This window comes from Peromyscus californicus, unplaced genomic scaffold, assembly GCF_007827085.1.
Source record: "Peromyscus californicus insignis strain IS unplaced genomic scaffold, ASM782708v3 Scaffold_13__1_contigs__length_99412109, whole genome shotgun sequence".
Classification (NCBI taxonomy): domain Eukaryota; kingdom Metazoa; phylum Chordata; class Mammalia; order Rodentia; family Cricetidae; genus Peromyscus; species Peromyscus californicus.
This window is the reverse complement of record NW_026294424.1, coordinates 82,658,432-82,676,641: the sequence shown is the minus strand read 5'-3', so window position 1 is coordinate 82,676,641 and position 18,210 is coordinate 82,658,432. Positions and strand designations below refer to the sequence as shown.

General features: G+C 39.2%; 1 protein-coding gene across 1 annotated transcript; it reads right to left on the bottom strand.

Annotated features, from left to right (window-relative positions):
• Window positions 1-16,334: 16,334 nt before the first annotated feature.
• On the bottom strand, window positions 16,335-16,743 carry LOC128108948 (small nuclear ribonucleoprotein G). Its single transcript, XM_052735974.1, has one exon. The coding sequence runs from the start codon at window positions 16,691-16,693 to the stop codon at window positions 16,463-16,465; it is 231 nt and encodes a 76-aa protein (XP_052591934.1). The 5' UTR covers window positions 16,694-16,743; the 3' UTR covers window positions 16,335-16,462.
• Window positions 16,744-18,210: the final 1,467 nt, after the last annotated feature.

Sequence of the window (18,210 nt, the reverse complement as noted above, 5' to 3'; positions counted from 1 at the left end):
TTGTGAATGGCATATTTTATTTACATATTTAATTCTGCTCTCTATATTTTATATTTTTACATAAAGGTAAATATGAGGTATGACATAGTATTATTTTATGATTTATGTAACATTTCTAAAACTATAATATTAAAAAATTATTATAAATATAAATCACACTATATTAAAATATCTAAAAGATAGATTGTATGAAACTTTGTATTCATTATTGTTCTTTAGTTAATTCAGGTTTTGAACCATGTGTAAAATAAATGAAGTGTTTTATAAATCTCTTAACGTAGTCTTTAAAAAGTCTCCATCCCAGGAAACGGGGAAATGTCTCTGTGGCTAAGAGTGCTGATTAGTATATTAGAGGACCAGAGTTCAGATCCCAGAACATACGTCAGGCAGCTCACCAATGCCTAAATCCAGGTCCAAAGGATCCAAGGCCTCCTCTGGCCTTCATGGGCATCTGTGTGCATGCACTCTCACATACACTCACAAAATACAACAAATCTTTGAGGTAGATAGATAAATAAATAAATAAATAAATAAATAAATAAATAAATAAATAAATAAATAAACAAATATAATTCTCCATAATAAAAGCAATCAGTATGTTAGGCAATATTTCACAGACACATTTGTGAGATTTGGCTTAATAAATTTTGCATTGTGAACATACACAGTTAATAGAAAACACACATGGAAAAAATTTTAGGGTAAAATCTTGCACTTCGTTGCCAGAGAGAGAGAGAAATAAATTTCTGTAACTAAAAACAAAGTCCAATAACACTTTTCTGTTTGCTGCCGAAGGACAGCCCTGTGCAATATGCAGTAGATACGTGGTTGGAAATCCAGAATGTGGCTCAGACGAAGGGAAAATAGGCAGGTGTTAAAATAAGGTAGAGATTCTCTGCTGTTGTTTCTCCTTTATGTTTTAAAATAAAACATTTCCAGGAAATTTATTCACATTCTGCTTGAGTTAGACTACAATTTTTGAGCTCTTAGAAGTCACCACGCTCAAACAAGAGATCTGTAAACCAGTTATCACCTTCAAGTCTTCACCTCATCATTGAGCAGTTTCCTGGTTTGCACAAAAGAGAAACCGTGCCAGTGACATTCAGAAACACTGCACAGATACTCCAAGAAGTGCTAAAATGTACTTTTATTGTGAATAATTACAGAGAGAGGTGTAGAGGGCATGAGGCCCGTCTGCTCACCAATAAGCACCAGGGACACCAGGAATGTTAAACACAAGGGTGTCTTTTTAACAGGAGACATATAATCTGTTTTTCACCCAGAAGGCTTGGAATGGATATAGTTAATAGCCTCATGATTTGTGCTGTCTATAGGGCCACGCCATGCCTGACTCCCTCAGACTTTTATGTTTATCTCAGTCATTCTTTCCAGATTCTTAAGCGTTGTTTCTCAGTCAATAGAACCCATCTTCATGGAAGAGGTCACATGTACTTTGCAAAGAAATGCAATGTAAACATGTCTTAAGCTTTGTTGTACACATAAGATTAAGTTAATTATCACCGAGAAACTTTTTCCCCCCAAATTGTTGTTTGCTTAAATATGCCTAAAATAAACTGCCCTGGTGTCAAACTCTAGAATTTTTGAACCGACACTGTCTACTGAGTTGTGTTGAACAGGGTTGCCTTCTTCTCACGGGGATCACTACTCTGGCAGCACTGGTGTTTGTACTCAACAGGTGCTGGAGTTCTGAGGAATTCCTAGAGATCTTCTGGTCTTCACTCTCCGCTGGAATCCTGAAGAAGTAGGTTCTAAGAACAGCAAAGGAACGCCTCAGCAACACGATGAATGAACTTGTGAGAGAAATTCAGGGAAAGCAGGCAAAAGGCCAAAGCTTCCTTCTTTCCTGTCCTCTTACGTGAGTTGTGACCACAAGGGGCAGACCAGACACAGAGTGAGTTTTTCCATCTCAAATGATACAGTCAAGAACATTCCTCACAGGCACGTCCAGCTGATTGAGTTTTAGTTGATTTCAGTTGCAGTGAAGTTGACAACCAAGATTAACTATCACGCTATCTAATCAAAACTTGGTATTTTTAAAAGCAAAACTTTCTGTCCATTGATAAAGATCTCCCCTTTCATGCACTCTTCAACCTCTTATAACATTCCTCTTCTGTTTTATGAGTTCAGCATTTTCAGATTCCACTCAAGTAAGATCATTCACTATTTGTTATCTTGTTCCTGAATTATTACATTCAATATAATATCCTTCAGGTACATCATGTTGTTGCAAATTGTGGGATTTCTATCATATTCAACGCAGAATAGTCTCCGAGGGCATGCATATTCTTCTCTTTGTGATGCTTTCAGATACTATGAATGTTTTCTTTCATTGATGCTGCACTTGAATTGCGTTCAAGGCAGACTACTGAAGTTAAGAACCAATGCTTTCTCATTGTTAGCATGGACTCCATAGGTCTTCCTTTTATGGTTGCAAATTGATCCCAGAAAGGTATACATTGGATAGATACATAGGCATGCTCTCACTGTTTAGATATCTCAAATTTGATCATTAATTAAAGTCCATGACAACTGCAACACAGTTGTCATCTTGTATCTTCCATCTATTTATTTAAATAAATTCTAACCATTTTATTTTAAACATAATATTTAAACATCTACATGACAAAATGTATAAAGGGCCCAACAGACTTACAGTAAAGGACAAACATAGTCCTGCCCTTCACTCTTTTTCTACTCCCAGTGCAGATTCTGAAGATCCTGCAGGTCTCTGAAAGTTGCTAAATAATTTGTGTTCACACCCGTGCTATCTGCTATTGGGGTATTGGCAGTTTGCTCTCTTGATCCACCTCCCAGATCCAAGCTTATCCCTAAAATTCATCATATACTTTAGTTTTTATGTGAACAAATTAAGCAGGTGCATGAACCCACTCATACACAGAAACTAAACAAGCTGATCTCATGGGGGTGGAGAGGAGAATTCTAGGTACAAGAGGCTGGCTGGGAGGCACCTTGTGGGGTGGGGAGATGCTGATCTAAAACTTTAACTGTAACTAAAATATATTTTATTCTTGAAAAATCCTAAGGCAGTGAGTTAAAAGCATTCTCACCACAAAAAACTAATTACATAAAGTAACCATATGAGCCATTCTACAATACAGATAAACTTTAGAACCTTATATAATACATGGTAAATATACTATTTTTACCTGTTAAGGTTAATAATTTAAAATAAGAATGAAAGTATCACAACGTATGGATGGAGGCCTTTTTTTAAAAAAACTGTGCATATACCAGACTTAAAACAATGATGATAACTCAAGGACTTTCTTTTTGAGGGGCACAAAATCCTAGGCAAACTCAGACATCTTATTAGCCGAACATTACAGTGCACAACTGTGAAACAGAATGCGTTTGATATGCAGAGTTACCCTGGATAACATCTTTCCTGATTCATCAAGTTGTTCATGAACCCTTTCTTCCCATGTAAGTACTGAATGCTGAATGTCAGGATGAAAACGTGAATAGGCTATTTCTCTCTACAAGCTCACATAGGTACATAGAGATGATTCTTTGGTTTATTAAGCTGTGTCTGGTCTATGCTAATAGATCTGTTTTCCTACTGGGTTGCAGGCCACCTACTATCTGCAAAACAGAGTGCACCTTCTCTTCTCCCTGGGAACTCTCTGCAACAAGAGCATCAAGGGTAGGTACCGGATTCAGAAAAACTGACCCCAAAATTTTCCAGGTCTTTCATCCAAAACGTTTCCTAGAACACAGTATATGCAGATCATTCTTCCTCTTCATTTTGAATTCTTGCATGTTTGAAACAGTATTTAATCTGTGCATTTCTTTCTGATTAATTGTGTATATCTCAACATAATATTTTATGAGAGTAACTCAATGGTCAAGAAGATTTACGACTTCCTATTATTTTTCTTTGAATCCTAACTCCACTACCTCTACCACTTCTCCATTCCACCCAAGCCTAGAAATCCAAATGAATCTCCATAGCACTAAGTTTTACAATTCTGCTTAAGACACAAATTTAGTGAGTCTGAGATCAAAAGCAAATACATGTTCATGGTCATGTTCCATATTTGCCCTTCTGGTTGAACAAAGCATGTGAGAAAAGTCGAGGAGGGGGTGTTTCTGTCTATTGAAACTTTGGCACATGCATTTCCTGCTGGATCTCCCCCATATACAAGTGTGAACACAGAGACAGAGGAGGGAACTCCTTCTCTTTGAAGAATATGCTGGCAAGGGTACCTTTCTTGGAACTTGGCCTTTTGTAAAAAAAATCAAAACAAAACTGTGCTGAATCAGACAAAGAAAGCAGTGATGGAAAATTCCAGCATCTTCCTGCCCCCCTTCTTTCCATCCCCAAGGAAAAAAAAAAACAAGAAACCACTGAGAATATGCAGTGCATTCCGAGAGAGTCAATCATCTTTGTGTTTAGCAGCCCTTCAGGTTTATAAAGAATGGAGCTGGTGGAGACTGTGCTCTCGCATCCTCCTCCTTCCAATGCTTCTATTATTGCTATGGCTGCACCATTATTAATATTGCAGGCCTCTCACCATGTTTTCAAACAAAAGCTTGGCTACCATTTCTGCAAATGTCATAAGAGCTAAGCTCCCTGTAAAACTTTAAGGAAACATTTTAAAAACTAAAGCTGCACAACTTCGATCTGAACTTCATTAATGGCTTTCTTGAAGCCAAACACGGTCTTGCGAGGCCCATTAGTGTGATCTGGAGACTCTGAAGGCCTTCATAGTTTCTTGGAGTCCAAAAATGCCTCACTTGAGCTGGCATGGTTCCCTGGCCTGTGCTGTTTGGGGCCTTTACTGGGTCCAGGTAAAATTCACATCTTGTTTCTTTCTCTTGATTCCATTAGTAAAGATGAAATATAAGACAGTGCTAGGCTGGCTGGGGAAGCAGCAGCTAGATTCCTTATTGGAGGGGCTGAGAAAGCTTTCTTGCATTCAGCATCCATTTAGCTACTCTGCAGCGTACTGGGATATGACTCCTTAATTAATAATACTATGCCATTTTGTGGCCAAATATACAGTAAGCCTCTATGGGCAGGAGATCATGTCCAAGTCTTTCCGGAGAGGAACATTTATGAAGGGCCTTCTGACCCCCAGGCTTCACGATCAGAGTCTGCAATGAACAGGCTCAGTTTTCAGTGGCCCACCTCCAACTCTAACAGCAATGGATTTCACAATTAATGCAGTGTCCCAAGCACTATCCTTGGTGCTAGCAATGTGACAATAAATAAAGAAGACCATATGTCCCTACAAAAGACATACAGTGGAGTACTGGAGACAGATCACAAAGAAACACACACACTTTAAAAATGTTTCTAACTACCTCTGAAACAATTAAAGCAAGATAATAAGGTACAGAAGATGACACACACTATGGTGGTATTTTATTTGTACTGAAATGTGATTTTATTTGTATGTTAATAAAGTTGCCTGGGGGTCAGAGCTAATAGCAAGCCATAGCAGAAGCTGGGCGGTGGTGGTGCATGCCTTTAATCCCAGCTCTTGGGAGGCAGAGCCAGGCGGATCTCTGTGTGTTCAAGGATACAGCCAGCATTGGAGACACATGCCTTTAATCTCAATACCAACCATAGAAGACCTGGAGGTCTGTACAGACAGGCAGTGACGAGGAGGTCATGTGGTTGGGTTTACAACCAATGAGAAGGCAGAATAGAAAGTCTATAAAAAAGACAAACAGACAGGAAGTAGGTCTCTTGCTGAAGAGGACAGCAGCAGCAGTGAAGGTTAAGGTTTTTAGCTCTTAGCTCTGACCTCTTGGACTTTCATCTCTGCATTGGCTCTGTGTTTCTTATTTAACAAGACCATTCATCTACAACACACATATACATATATATGCATATGTATACAAACACATATATACATATGTATATATGAGTGTTAGGTGGGGCAGCTATTTTAGATTTTCTAATCAGGAGTGAACTTTTTTTTTGTTAAAGGTTTATTTATTATGTATACAGTGTTCTGCCAGAAGAGGGCACCAGATCTCATTACAGGTGGTTGTGAGCCACCATGTGGTTGCTGGGAATTGAACTCAGGACCTCTGGAAGAGCAGCCAGGACTCTTAACTTCTGAGCCATCTCTCCAGTCCCAGGAGTGAACTTCTTGAAGGAACTAGATACAAAGAAAAATGAGCCTTGGAATATCTGGAGAAACTAATGGTTGGTGTTCTGAAGTTAGGATGAACCTTACACACTTGAACAACCACAAAAACCACAGTGTGGATGGAAATGGTTAAACAGAAGGAAGCAAAAGAAGAGAAAGGTGAGGGCTTCTCCACTCACACCTTCACTGGGTGACCTGTGCCTCTTGCCTCTTGACTTTGGGGCTATCTGTGTGCTCATCTTTGGTCATGGCAAAGTGGGCAGAGATGATAGCGTATTGCCCTGACTGGAGGTCTGAAAACGTTTGCCACATGACAGTTGTCCATGCACGGCTGAGACAGAGGCAAAGGATGAGCTTCCCCACTCACTTTGGCCTGGACAACTCTGTTAGGAATGGCTGGCTGGAGCAGACCCACTGAGCAACTCGAACATCTGGGAATTGATGTTGTTGGCTTCGGGGGTCTGTAACACAGCTTTATTGTTACAGTGCTTAACCAGTACAGGGCCTGATATTATAGGGGTCTTGCTGGTCTAATGCTAAATAATGTGTTGATTTTCTTTTTTATAAACGATTTCTTTTTGGTTATGTGTTTCTGTATAGGTCTGTGTAAGTGTATTCCATGTATGTGCAGGTATTAATAGAGACCATAAGAGAGTGTTGGATCTCCTAAAACTGGAGTTGCAGGAGGTTGTTAGGTGCCTAATGTGGGTACTAGAAAGTGAAACCCAGGCCTCAGCAAGAGCAGCAAGCACTCTTAACCACTGAGCTGTCTCTCCAGGTCATAGTGTGATGATTCTGTCCAGGGGGACTGATCTGGCCACCTGACTTTCCATCTAGATGCTGGGGCATTTCAGATTCCCAGGCGGAGGTGAATGGAAGGTGATGCTTTCTTTCTTTCTTTCTTTCTTTCTTTCTTTCTTTCTTTCTTTCTTTCTTTCTTTCTTTCTTTCTTCCTTCCTCTTCCTTCCTTCCTTCCTTCCTTCCTTTCTTTCTTTCTTTCTTTCTTTCTTTCTTTCTTTCTTTCTTTCTTTCTTTCTTTCTTTCTTTCTTTCTTTCTTTCTTCTTTCTTTCTTTCTTTCTTTCTTTCTTTCTTTCTTCCTTCCTTCCTTCCTTCCTTCCTTCCTCTCTGTCTCTGTCTCTGTCTCTGTCTCTGTCTCTGTCTCTCTCTCTCTTTCTTTCTTTCACCATTCATGTCAATAAGGCAAATGAGGGGTTCTGGAAGAGCCCACTTTCAGCTTGGGATGAAGCCATGTAATTTGGAATTGTATTTTGACTCTCACTAGAGTCCCTTTCCAGGGACAAAGTGGCCTTGTACAAGCTCATAGTAGACTCTGCCTATTCTAATTGCCACATAGCAATGAGCCCTCCCCCTCATTAATTTGTGGAATCCACATCATCCCCATAGAATGTAAGAATATATGGCCAATTCAAGCCATGACTCTGAGAGCCAAGGGGCTTTACTGTGACTTCCATATTCTCCTGGAAACTGAAAGCACAACTAATGTATCACTCTGAAGCTTTATCTCCATGATGTGAACAGTTTACCATTTTGGTTTCAATTGAGTTATTATTTCTTGACTCCATGGTTATTTAGTCTTTCTTTGCACTGATATTGTTTATAGCACTTTATAAGCAGTGAGCCTTGACCTTGATGAGAATGTGCATAGAAGAACATATGTGGTGGACAATTATTGAGCAGATGCTTTTGTGGTATTTTCAAAGAGAGATTTGAGATTCATAAGTGGTTCAAGGATCATTAGCTTTAATAATAAATGTGTCATTCATTCAGCCGTCTTTGGAATGTTAGTCTTAATATGTCAGGGCATCTTAAACCCACAGTCCTGTGAGACAAAGTAAAAGCTGGATAACTACTCACTGTGCTCAGGGAATCATCTCAGACTCCATCACTCAATGGCTGCTGAGTCTCAGCTTCATTTTATTCTTTCGATTTCTCATTCTATATTTCTCTGGCTCACAGCCTTCAGACGGTTTCAAAGCATGCCGCCGTATTAATGACATGTTACTTTCATTTGAGTCTTCTCTGCACCAGAATCAAAAGAGAGCGGAGGATGGAGGAGGATCTTCTAGTGTCTAGGAGAAAGGCACTAGGATGCAAGTGTGAAGCTGGAGTTACAGGAGGTTGTTAGGTGCCCAATGTGTTCTCCATTGAGTAATTGTGAGATCACTTCCAACACCTGAACCCAGAACCCACAGATTCCAAGTGTCTAGGGAAATTGGCTGTAGAGGAGAGAAATATGGACATGTAATAAAAGCTTCAGGGGTTTGGAAAATAAGACTTTTCAGGTCTGTCTTCCTTCTACTAATGCCCTGACTCTAGTCTGATCATCTAAGAGCATATTTCTTCCAACATCTACTAGTCGAAATGTGTTACTTCTCTTTTGCTTCTTATCTAGATTGGATTTCTGGTCTTTTGGTTTCTGAACACTGACCTCCTCCTTTCTGGAGACACTTGGGTTATAAGGTTGTGTTGGGCACTTCCCATTTTTCCTCAATAGACTTGAAAAGCTTCATCAGATGGCATCGTCTGACTTCCAGCTCTCATCTGACCCCTAGAAACTTGTTCATCAGTCAGGTTGCCTTTTCTTTGAAAGTGATTCAATGGATGGGGAAGCTTCAAATGTTTATGTATTCTCTGCCTTTAGAAATTGAAGAAATAAACCACCAGCTGTGAATTTAGTTCTTTGTAATCCTATTCAATTTTATAAATACTAAAATACACAACGCTGAGATAAGAATGATTGTGGCGACATGGGAAAAAAGTAAACACTGTATTTGAAGAGATCACTGGAAAATCTGGGGTAAAAACCTTGTTGTATAATGTATTCCCCAAAGGCACTTCATTCACATTTTATGTAATGATAATGTCTTCTCAAATGCTAAGGTCCAGACAAGCTAAATGCAATCCTGATTGGCATTTTAGTTCTTATCTTGACTTTATGAGTCACTTTGACTCATTTTAACTCTTTGGGCTTCACCATTTCTCATCTGGAAAAGTGTGACTACTATTTCTCAATTTCTTTTAAGTTCTCATGGACATACTGAACATAAAGACACAACTCATTCATTGTATGCCATAGATAAGGCAATTTTGTATGAGTTTCCTACTTTTTGAATTATATTAAAGATTTCAAGTTCCTGGACTTCCATGTAGGACAGTGAACTTGAAGAAGGTATTTGATAATTAGATGAATCTGTAAAACCCAGAGAGAGAGAGAGAGAGAAAGAGAGAGAGAGAACATATGTCAGGATCGACATTAATCATTCTGTTGATGTGTTTGAACAAAATGTTTACTTCAGAGCACTCTGTTCAGCAGAAATGAGTTGAAGATTGCCAACCAAAGTGGCTAATTAGTATCTAATCAAGACTAGGCAAATGAGTGGCTTCTCTAAGAATGTTCTCTGTCTTGAGTGTCTAAATGAGCCTGGCCTCCCTGGCAGATGTTAAAGGCAAGGGACCATTCATAAGACTGTGATCTGTGTACAGTAGCAGATGACTAGGACCCTTTGCTGACTCACCGTTTGGACCAGATGCTCCCATGGTCCACCCAAGAATCAGAGCTGCCCCTCTGCTTGAGGACTAAGACTCTGGAACAGGTCACAAGCAACCACCAAGCCTGAATTTACTTTGTGCTTGGACATTGTCATGGAGCACATAAATTTTATAAAGTGACTTATTCTTATGTAAGAATTCTCATTTTATGTCTGGCATCTTTTCTTTCTCTTTTTCTCCTCCCTCTCTTTCTTCTCTGCCCTTAAATTTAATCTTATTTTCTTTGATAAATTCCTTAAATTAATTTAACTCTTATATTAAGGGTAAGGTATAAAGAAATACCTGTTTAGGAAATATAAGATACTAAACTAGGAAGGTCTCTAAGATGAAGAAAATAAGGATGAGAAGGAAAACTGAGGAAACACGTTTCTAGTTTCTAGTTTTGCTTCTAATAAGTAAAATCCTCTTACTCCTTAGATTTATTCCTCATTTGTAATCAAAAGCAGCATTTCTCTGAAAACAGTGTCTGTTGGGGCTCTGTGTTTAATTAGCTATATATGTATTGCAGATGGCCAAAAACCTTCATCTTCATGTGGATTTCTCCTTTCTCTTTTTATCCTTGTTGGTCTAGTATATTTTTTTTTAGAAATTTTCCCTCCTGGTATTATTAAACCTGTATTTCCCCCACCTTTAAAAAGTAACTTAAATTACCCAAATACTATTTTCTCTAGTTTATTCTGTCTGCGGTAGAAACACAAATTCTAGAGGACCATGTCTACAAGTCATGCCATCTCCCCTCATTCTTTGTCGGTGGTTCCTTGCCATCTACACAAGATAATCCTTTCTATCACTTCACATTGTGTTTCATGGGCCCAACCTTCTTGTCCACCACTCACATGTTCGTCCATGCTTTCTTTGCTTTTTTTGATTATCTTCAACTGCATGCAATGAACCTCACCCCACGGGGTTTCTTTCTATGGACTTGTTTCTTGGGAGCATTTTCATGTTTTTATACACAGAGATTATAAGACTTACCATTAAGTATCATAGTTTCTTGCGTGAGTTTCTATGAACCACAGAATTTGCTTTATTTACAGCTAGCAATGGAGGTGATTCTTCTCCACACTCCAATGATTGATAGAGAAGAGGTTTCCAAAATTCATACCAGTTGAATACATTGGGACATTGTTTCTTTTAATCTATGCTCAGATCTGTAATTGGCTTGATCCTGTGCAGGTCTCATGTGGTTACCACAGTGGCTGTGAATTCATGTGTGAAACAGCCATGTCATGCCCAGAAGCCAAAATTTCACAGTATTCCTCCTCATCCTCTGAGACTTATATTTTCTTCTGACCTCTCTGTGGTGGTTTGAATGAAAATGGTCCCAATCAGCCCACGGGGAGCGACACTACTAGGAGGTGTGGCCTTGTTGGAGTAGGTGTGCCCTTGTTGGAGGAAGTGTGTCAATGGGGGTGAGCTTTGAGGCTTCAGATGCTCAAGCCAGGCCCAGTGTGCCTCTCTCTTCCTGTTGCCTGTGGATCTGGATGTAGAACTCTCAGCTCCTTCTCCAGCACCACATCTGCCTGCTCGCCGCCGTGTTTCCTGCCATGACGATAATGGACTGAACCTCTGGAAGTGTAAGCCATTACCTCAATTAAATATTTTCCTTTATAAGAGTTGCCGTGGTCATGCTGTCTCTTCACAGCAACTGAAACCCGAACTAAGACACCCTCTAATGTGATATTCCCTGAGCCTTACGGATTGTGTTGATATAGACGTCTCTCTCATTTATGGCTGAGCACTCACAGTTGCTTGTTCTTAGCACTTGGAACTGTTGTGAGTCTCTGCCTTAACCACTACTATCTACAATAAGAAGAAGTTTCTCTAACCAAGGCTGAAAGCAGCACAGATCTCTGGATATAAGCTTAAATATTTAGAAGGTAGTTTGACAACATGATGATTTAGCAAAATAACATTATCCCCAAAAGGTTCTCCTCTAGGGCCCATGACTTCCTTAGCTGTGACGTTTGACCATATTTATAATACTGGACACAAATTCCCTCTTGTGAAACAGACCTCAAAGTCAGTCAAGAGGGTGGTTGTTTACTTCTTTAAACAGTGTTGCCACTATCACACCAGTGGGCCCTACTAGTGGAAGTTAATGGATGCTGATGGAGGAAGAATTACTTTTTTTGGGTGAGGGCATTGGTAGGTTTCCTGTGCTTCCGCAGATAGCCCTACATCCAGGCACACGTAGGTTGCACTAACTGGACTTAGTGAGTTATAAAAAAAAAAGACAATGAATTTAAGGGGGTGGGATTAGAGGGTACTCTGGGGAGCTGGAGAGTGGTGGTAGTACACATGACCAAGATACATATAAAAAATTCAAAGAATAAAAAAGTAAATAAATAAATAAAATTTTCTTCCATCAATATCCTTATTTCTTTCAGTAATAATCAAAGGGATATGCTGTAGCTGATCCATTCTGAATTACTGAATTCATGATTTTTCTATTTTTAGACTTTAAAGAGCACTAGAAGAGATGTGACTAATAGAGCCTACACTTTAAAAAATGTATTATATTTATAGCCATTACAGTATTCAATAGCATTGAAAGTTGAAAAATATTTTTTCCAATTAAAAAAATCATTGTCTTGTTAAACCAAAAATTTTCTTTTGTAATTGATGAACAAGCAAAGTTCCAACAACTTTTTATTTTGTCTTACTTGTTAACATAATGAAATGATGTTACTAACCTTTAGTCATGTCTAAGCCATGACAATTCATCAATTACAATTGTAGCTTGACAATAATGTTGTGATAATACTTAAAAATAGAATGGTGATTTATTCTTTCCTCTAGTATGATTGATAAAAATCCATTTTATCAATAATTTTTTTCTTTCTTCTTTATAACACATTAGAAATATTATGTAAAATTTTGGGATACTTGTCATATTTGAGTAAAACTTTCATGTGCCATTCAAATGTGAGCTATAAAATTTAGTGGGTTTTTTTTGACGTGACTAATTTTGTATATTCTTTGAGTTGATGAGTCATTGCTGTGCCATTGAAGATCTGTAAGCAGTGACATATGAGTTTTATGTTACCTTTGCCCCTGTTGTGTGTCAAATCAACAACAATAAAAAAATCATTTGGTGACGATACAAGACCAGGAAGAAAGAATAATGAGTGTCCCAAAACAATGTGAGGGGTACAGTTGGGACAGGGTGTGCTATACAGGTAAAACAGGAGAGGACACAAGGTCAGAGGAATAGAGGAGCTGCGGGATCTGGTCCATAGCCCGAGGACAGAAATCATCGCAAAGTCTTCTGTGGGATCACTGCAAAGGAAGATGGGGTTAATGAAGTATTGAGCACATTACAGGATCAGGCAAAGCCGTGTTACCATAGGAACCCCACTGCCAATGACTTAACTATACCACTGACGGGACTGAAAACCATGACATGGACTCCACGTCAATGAACTAAAACTGTCTTCAGATCTTAGCCATTACCTCCAAATGTCATGGCCCCTCCAGATTCAGCCATCATGAGGGAGGGAGGGGTAGTAGAAAAAGACGAAGTAGAAAGAGTTGATGTTCTTAGCCTATTGCACTGAAAATTTTCACCTATTCCAACTTTATAATTTTGAAACTTTTTTTTAAGAGCCCTTCATAGGGGTTTTGGATGGAGCTGTGTGGCTTCTTGGTAAATGAACTCCTTCAAGTAATGCCAATCCAGGATGGTATTCCTAGCTCTTCTGAGAAAGCTGTGCTAGTCTATAGACAGAAAGAGAAACTGAGGCCACTCTGAGTCTCCTCTGTGCTTCTGGTAGAATCTCTCCTCTCTAGGCAGGATCAGCCTTTTTAACAGTTGGAAGAAAATAAAAGGTATTTCTTCTTAGACAGTCAAAAAGAGGCCCTAACAATCGAAGTATTCACTCACTGCTTTCCACACGTACACTTCAGTTTATTGGGAGAGACCTAGGAGCAGAGGCAAGGCTACACTACAAACAAATTATACACAGTGCATGGTTGCTTTTTAAAAAATGGCACATTTTAACCATGAGATAAACATTTCACGCGTTCTCCAAAAATTATCCCTGAGGACATATGCTACTGGATACATATCTGTGGCACTTCACTGGCTTGGTCACTGGATCAAATGCTGAACCTCCCAAGTGCTCCTTATACAAGGCTTTGGTTTTTGCCTCCTTAGTTCCCCTTAGTAAACTCCCTTCCTAGCCAGTGGGTGCCAGCTCTGGAGAAAAAGTCAATCACTCTAGCACTAAAAAAAAAAAAAAAAAAAAGTCATTTCCTAGACATGCCTCAAAGTTTTTGAAACTTTAAAAAGTAGCCTAAATATTTTGCTGCATAGTGAGAGAATCAATATATAAAACAAAATTCAAGCCAAGACCTCAGTAGTCCAAACTTCACACTTCCTTTACTGTGAGGAATCTGTTTGTCCACAGCTACAAGCGTTATAGCGCCACCTTCTGGGAGGATGGACCTTTAACAGCGCAGTTCCTTGTTTCCATAAACAATTGGTTTTGTTTCAGCTACTGGCAAATTAAAGTCAACTGAGGTCAGTAACAACAAGAATTACTTGCTGTCTTGGTTTGTTTGGGCTGTTATGACAAAAACTCCTAAAACTGAGTGGCTACTAACCAATAGAAACGTAACGGTGGAGGCTACAGAGTCCAAGATCAGGGCACCAACAGATACTGTGTTTGGTGGATGCTTCTTTCCTGATTGATGGCAAGCGCCATCTCACACAACTGAAGGGACTTCTTTTTTAAAAGGATATGAATCCCACTCACGAGGGACCTGCCTTAATCACCCAATTATCTTCAAAGGCTCCACTTCCTCATACTGTAAGTTTGGGGTTAGGATTTCAAAATATGAATTTGAAAGTTACAACACCCCAGTATAGACGCTGCAAAACAGCATATTTTATAAAACAAATAGAATTCCTAGTTTCCTGGCCGTAGCCATGGTGTAAATAAAGCCAGGCATGTGGGACACAATGTATCTGTATGCTGAAGATTATTGGAAGCAGGCATTCCATTTCTCATTCACCTCATAGCCCAACCTTATGCTTTTCACAGGCTCCAACCAATACCTATTAACAGTTCTACCACAAAAGTAGTAATGAGAAAAACTCATTCTTTAATTGGTGATCTACTTGCATATATTCTTCTGCTAATGATCCATTTTGGAATAATTACTCTGATTTGGACATTCACTAATTTTTTTGGTTTATTTTTGAGACTGTATTTAATTACAGCATTTCTCCCTTTCCTTTGTCTCCTCCAAGCCCTCCTATATACCCCTCCTCACTCTCCTTCAAATTCATGGCCTCCTTTTCATCAATAGCCATTGTGTGCATATATGAATTTGTATATACATATATATGCCTAAATATGATCTGCTGCGTCCATAGAATGCCACTTGTATGTGTTTTCAGGACTGACCTTTTGGCACTGGACACCCAATGGGTGTGCTCTTCCCTGGGGAGGACCATCTCTCCCATTCCCAGTTTTACTTAGTTACCTGTAGTTCTTTGTGTAGGGTTGAGGCCTCCTGGGCTTTTCTCCCTCCACTATGGCATGTTGATTGGTGTCACTCTTGTTGAGCCCATGTTTGGGCGGTCATATTAGTGAGACTTTATGGGTATAGCTTGATGTTGCTAGGAGACACAATCTCACAACAAACTCCCCGATCCTCTGGCTCTGACAATCTATCCGCCCCCTCTTCCACTAACTCATTACAAATTTCCGGGGCTGGAGAAATGACTCAGAGAACCCAAATTCCATTCCCAGAACCCATGTGGGGTGGCTCACAACTGCTTTATTCTAGCCTTAGGGGTATCTGAGGCCTCTGACCTCCTGGGGTACCTGTACTCATGTGTACACGCTCAGACATAGACACATAGGTGTATACATCATTTAAAATAATAAAAATTTAAAATAAAAAATTGCCTTGAAAGTCCTTTGGTGTAGCAGGAATCTTAACAGGTCTTATTAATAAAATCAAACCTGAGGCCAGTTATTAGGGTGAATGCTGGAAGATCAGAGAAGCAGAACAAGCCACAGCCACCTCACCTCGCCAATTCCTCAGCTGATCCTGTTTCCTCAGACTAGATGCTTCTGTGTCCTCATCCGAATGGGTCTCAGCTGAACTGCTGCTCCAAAGCCTGAAAGTTTAACCAGCCAAATGCTGCTAGTTTCTGGTCTCCATGCCTTATATATCTTTCTGCTTTCTGCCTCACTCCCTGGGATTAAAGGCTCGCTTTCTGGGATTAAAGGCGTGTGTCACTATACCTGGCTGTTTCCAATGTGGCCTTGAACTCAGAGATCCAGAGGGATTTCTACCTCTGGAATGCTAGGATTAAAGGTGTGAGTGCCACCATTTTCTAGCCTTTGTATCTAGTGGCTGTTCTGTCTCTGACCCCAGATAAGTTTATTAGGGTACACAATATTTTGGGGAACACAATATCACCACACTTTGGCTTTCAATTCCTTTGCTGTAGGATCAAAGAAGGAGCTATAGATGGGCTTAAGCCAGGGCATTAGGTAGAGATGCCAGAGCTGAGCCTAGGTTAGTTATGATTAATAAGTGCTGTACTACATGATTTATATGATTTGCTTGTTTTTTTTTTTGTTTTTTTTTTTTTTTTTTTTGAGTATCATAAGAGTTTATTTAGCAAAAAGTTTCATATGAAAATGTACATGACCCAATTCTACACCCCAATCAAACAGTCCTTAGGGGAAGGATGTGGACTCCTCTTCTGACCAGCCATTGTTTAGACTCTTTCCAAGGCTTCTAACATGATGATGCTGTTTCCTCGTATGACCACCATGCCGATGTTATTCTGCTGCCCACTAGTTGCCATCTCCACACACTCATCAATCACAAGATTCATAAAGGGATCAAAGCCCCGTAGTATTCCTTGTACATGTCGGCCACCATTTAACTTCAATGATAACTTCTTGTCCATAAATTTCTTCAGCTCGGGAGGGTGGGCCTTGCTCATGGCGACTTTTCAGCGGGCTCGGGACGATGGAAAAGAGCGGGCGGCCTCACAAACGCGATTTGCTTGTTTTTTATTGGAAAAATAACTTTTATTATGATAGGTAATATAAGCATTCAAGTGCACAGACCACAGAGCCTGTTGAACTGACCTGTAAGCTGGATTTCACCATCAACTTGTCCATCCAGGATAAGTTTCTTAATGCAGATATGTACCCATTTCTCCTCTGTAAAGTGAAACTAATTCTGGCACCTATTTCAGAGGATTGCTGTGAGGTTTCAATGTGGTGCTGTACATATACATATGTATATACATATACATGCCACATAGTACATGCTATATTTGCAATCTAGTAATAACTTAATTATTTAGCAATTATTACATACCAGCTATTACTCTAAATATATATTTTGGTTATTGTTTTTGGATTTTCTCTTTTATGTATTTTTTTGGTCTGCCATTTCTTAAAAATAATCAGGCAAGTAACCCATTTTATGCTTGCTATCTGGGGTGAAAATATAAGAAATGCATATGAATCCATAGATATTTTTACAAGACACATAAATAAAATGCAACATACACATACAAATAAAAATTGAAGGAAAAGCAAAAATTAGATTAAACAGTACTAAAAAATCATAAAGCTTTCACTTACTTGAGTTGGGACCCAAATAAGATTGGCATACTGTGGCCGGTTGATATATATACCTTTTTTTTTTTTATTTTAAACATGCATTCTAGCACTCTGTCTCTTACATGTTTTCATTGGCATTGCCAAATTTTACATTTCTTTGTTCTCCACCACCTGAATTCTGAGGCTTTCACCCCTCCAGCGTCAGCTCTCATGTTTCCTGTAATTTCTTAATTTTACTGAAATAATTGATACGATTTAGGATATGCCTGCACACACACATATTACAAACGCATGTGCAAGCTCATTTTACAGGTGGTACCCTGTTTTGAATCATCACTTTGTCAGTGTTTGGTGGCCTTTGTTTCACGTTGGTGCCATCCATCGGGGACCACTGTCTCGATCCTTTAGTTTCTGTGAGAGCCATGGAATGTTTCTTTTAGTTGAAAATTCCCCTTATCAAGTATTTGCTTGGTGTTTATATAGAAAGACATGATATACAGTTGTTTCTTTTATTTTCCTACTTACAAAATAATGAGTTTGGTCTTTAACATCTTCCTGTGTTAACTCAGGAAAGGCCCTTAGTCATATCAAAATGAACCCAATAATTCCAGCTTATTTGGCAGGTACAGTCCTTTGTTATCAGTTTCATTGGTATTCAAATGATCTCTATTGTCACCGGCCAGAACATCATAAAATTGGTTAGTAAAGCTTTCAAACTTCATCCCAAGAGCCTTTGTTTTCTAGAGAACACTATTACCCATTTTCAGGTCGTGTGTTTTCTGGATGTGACACCAGCCATTTCCCCAAGGAGCCCTGCTTGTACTCGGTGAAAAATGGTATAAACAGCCATCAGGAGTCACGGGCACTCTGTTCTTTTGGTGTACCG

Bases quoted from the DNA above. Each gene is read 5' to 3' on its own strand.
- LOC128108948 (XM_052735974.1), bottom strand. From the start codon at position 16,693: ATGAGCAAGGCCCACCCTCCCGAGCTGAAGAAATTTATGGACAAGAAG.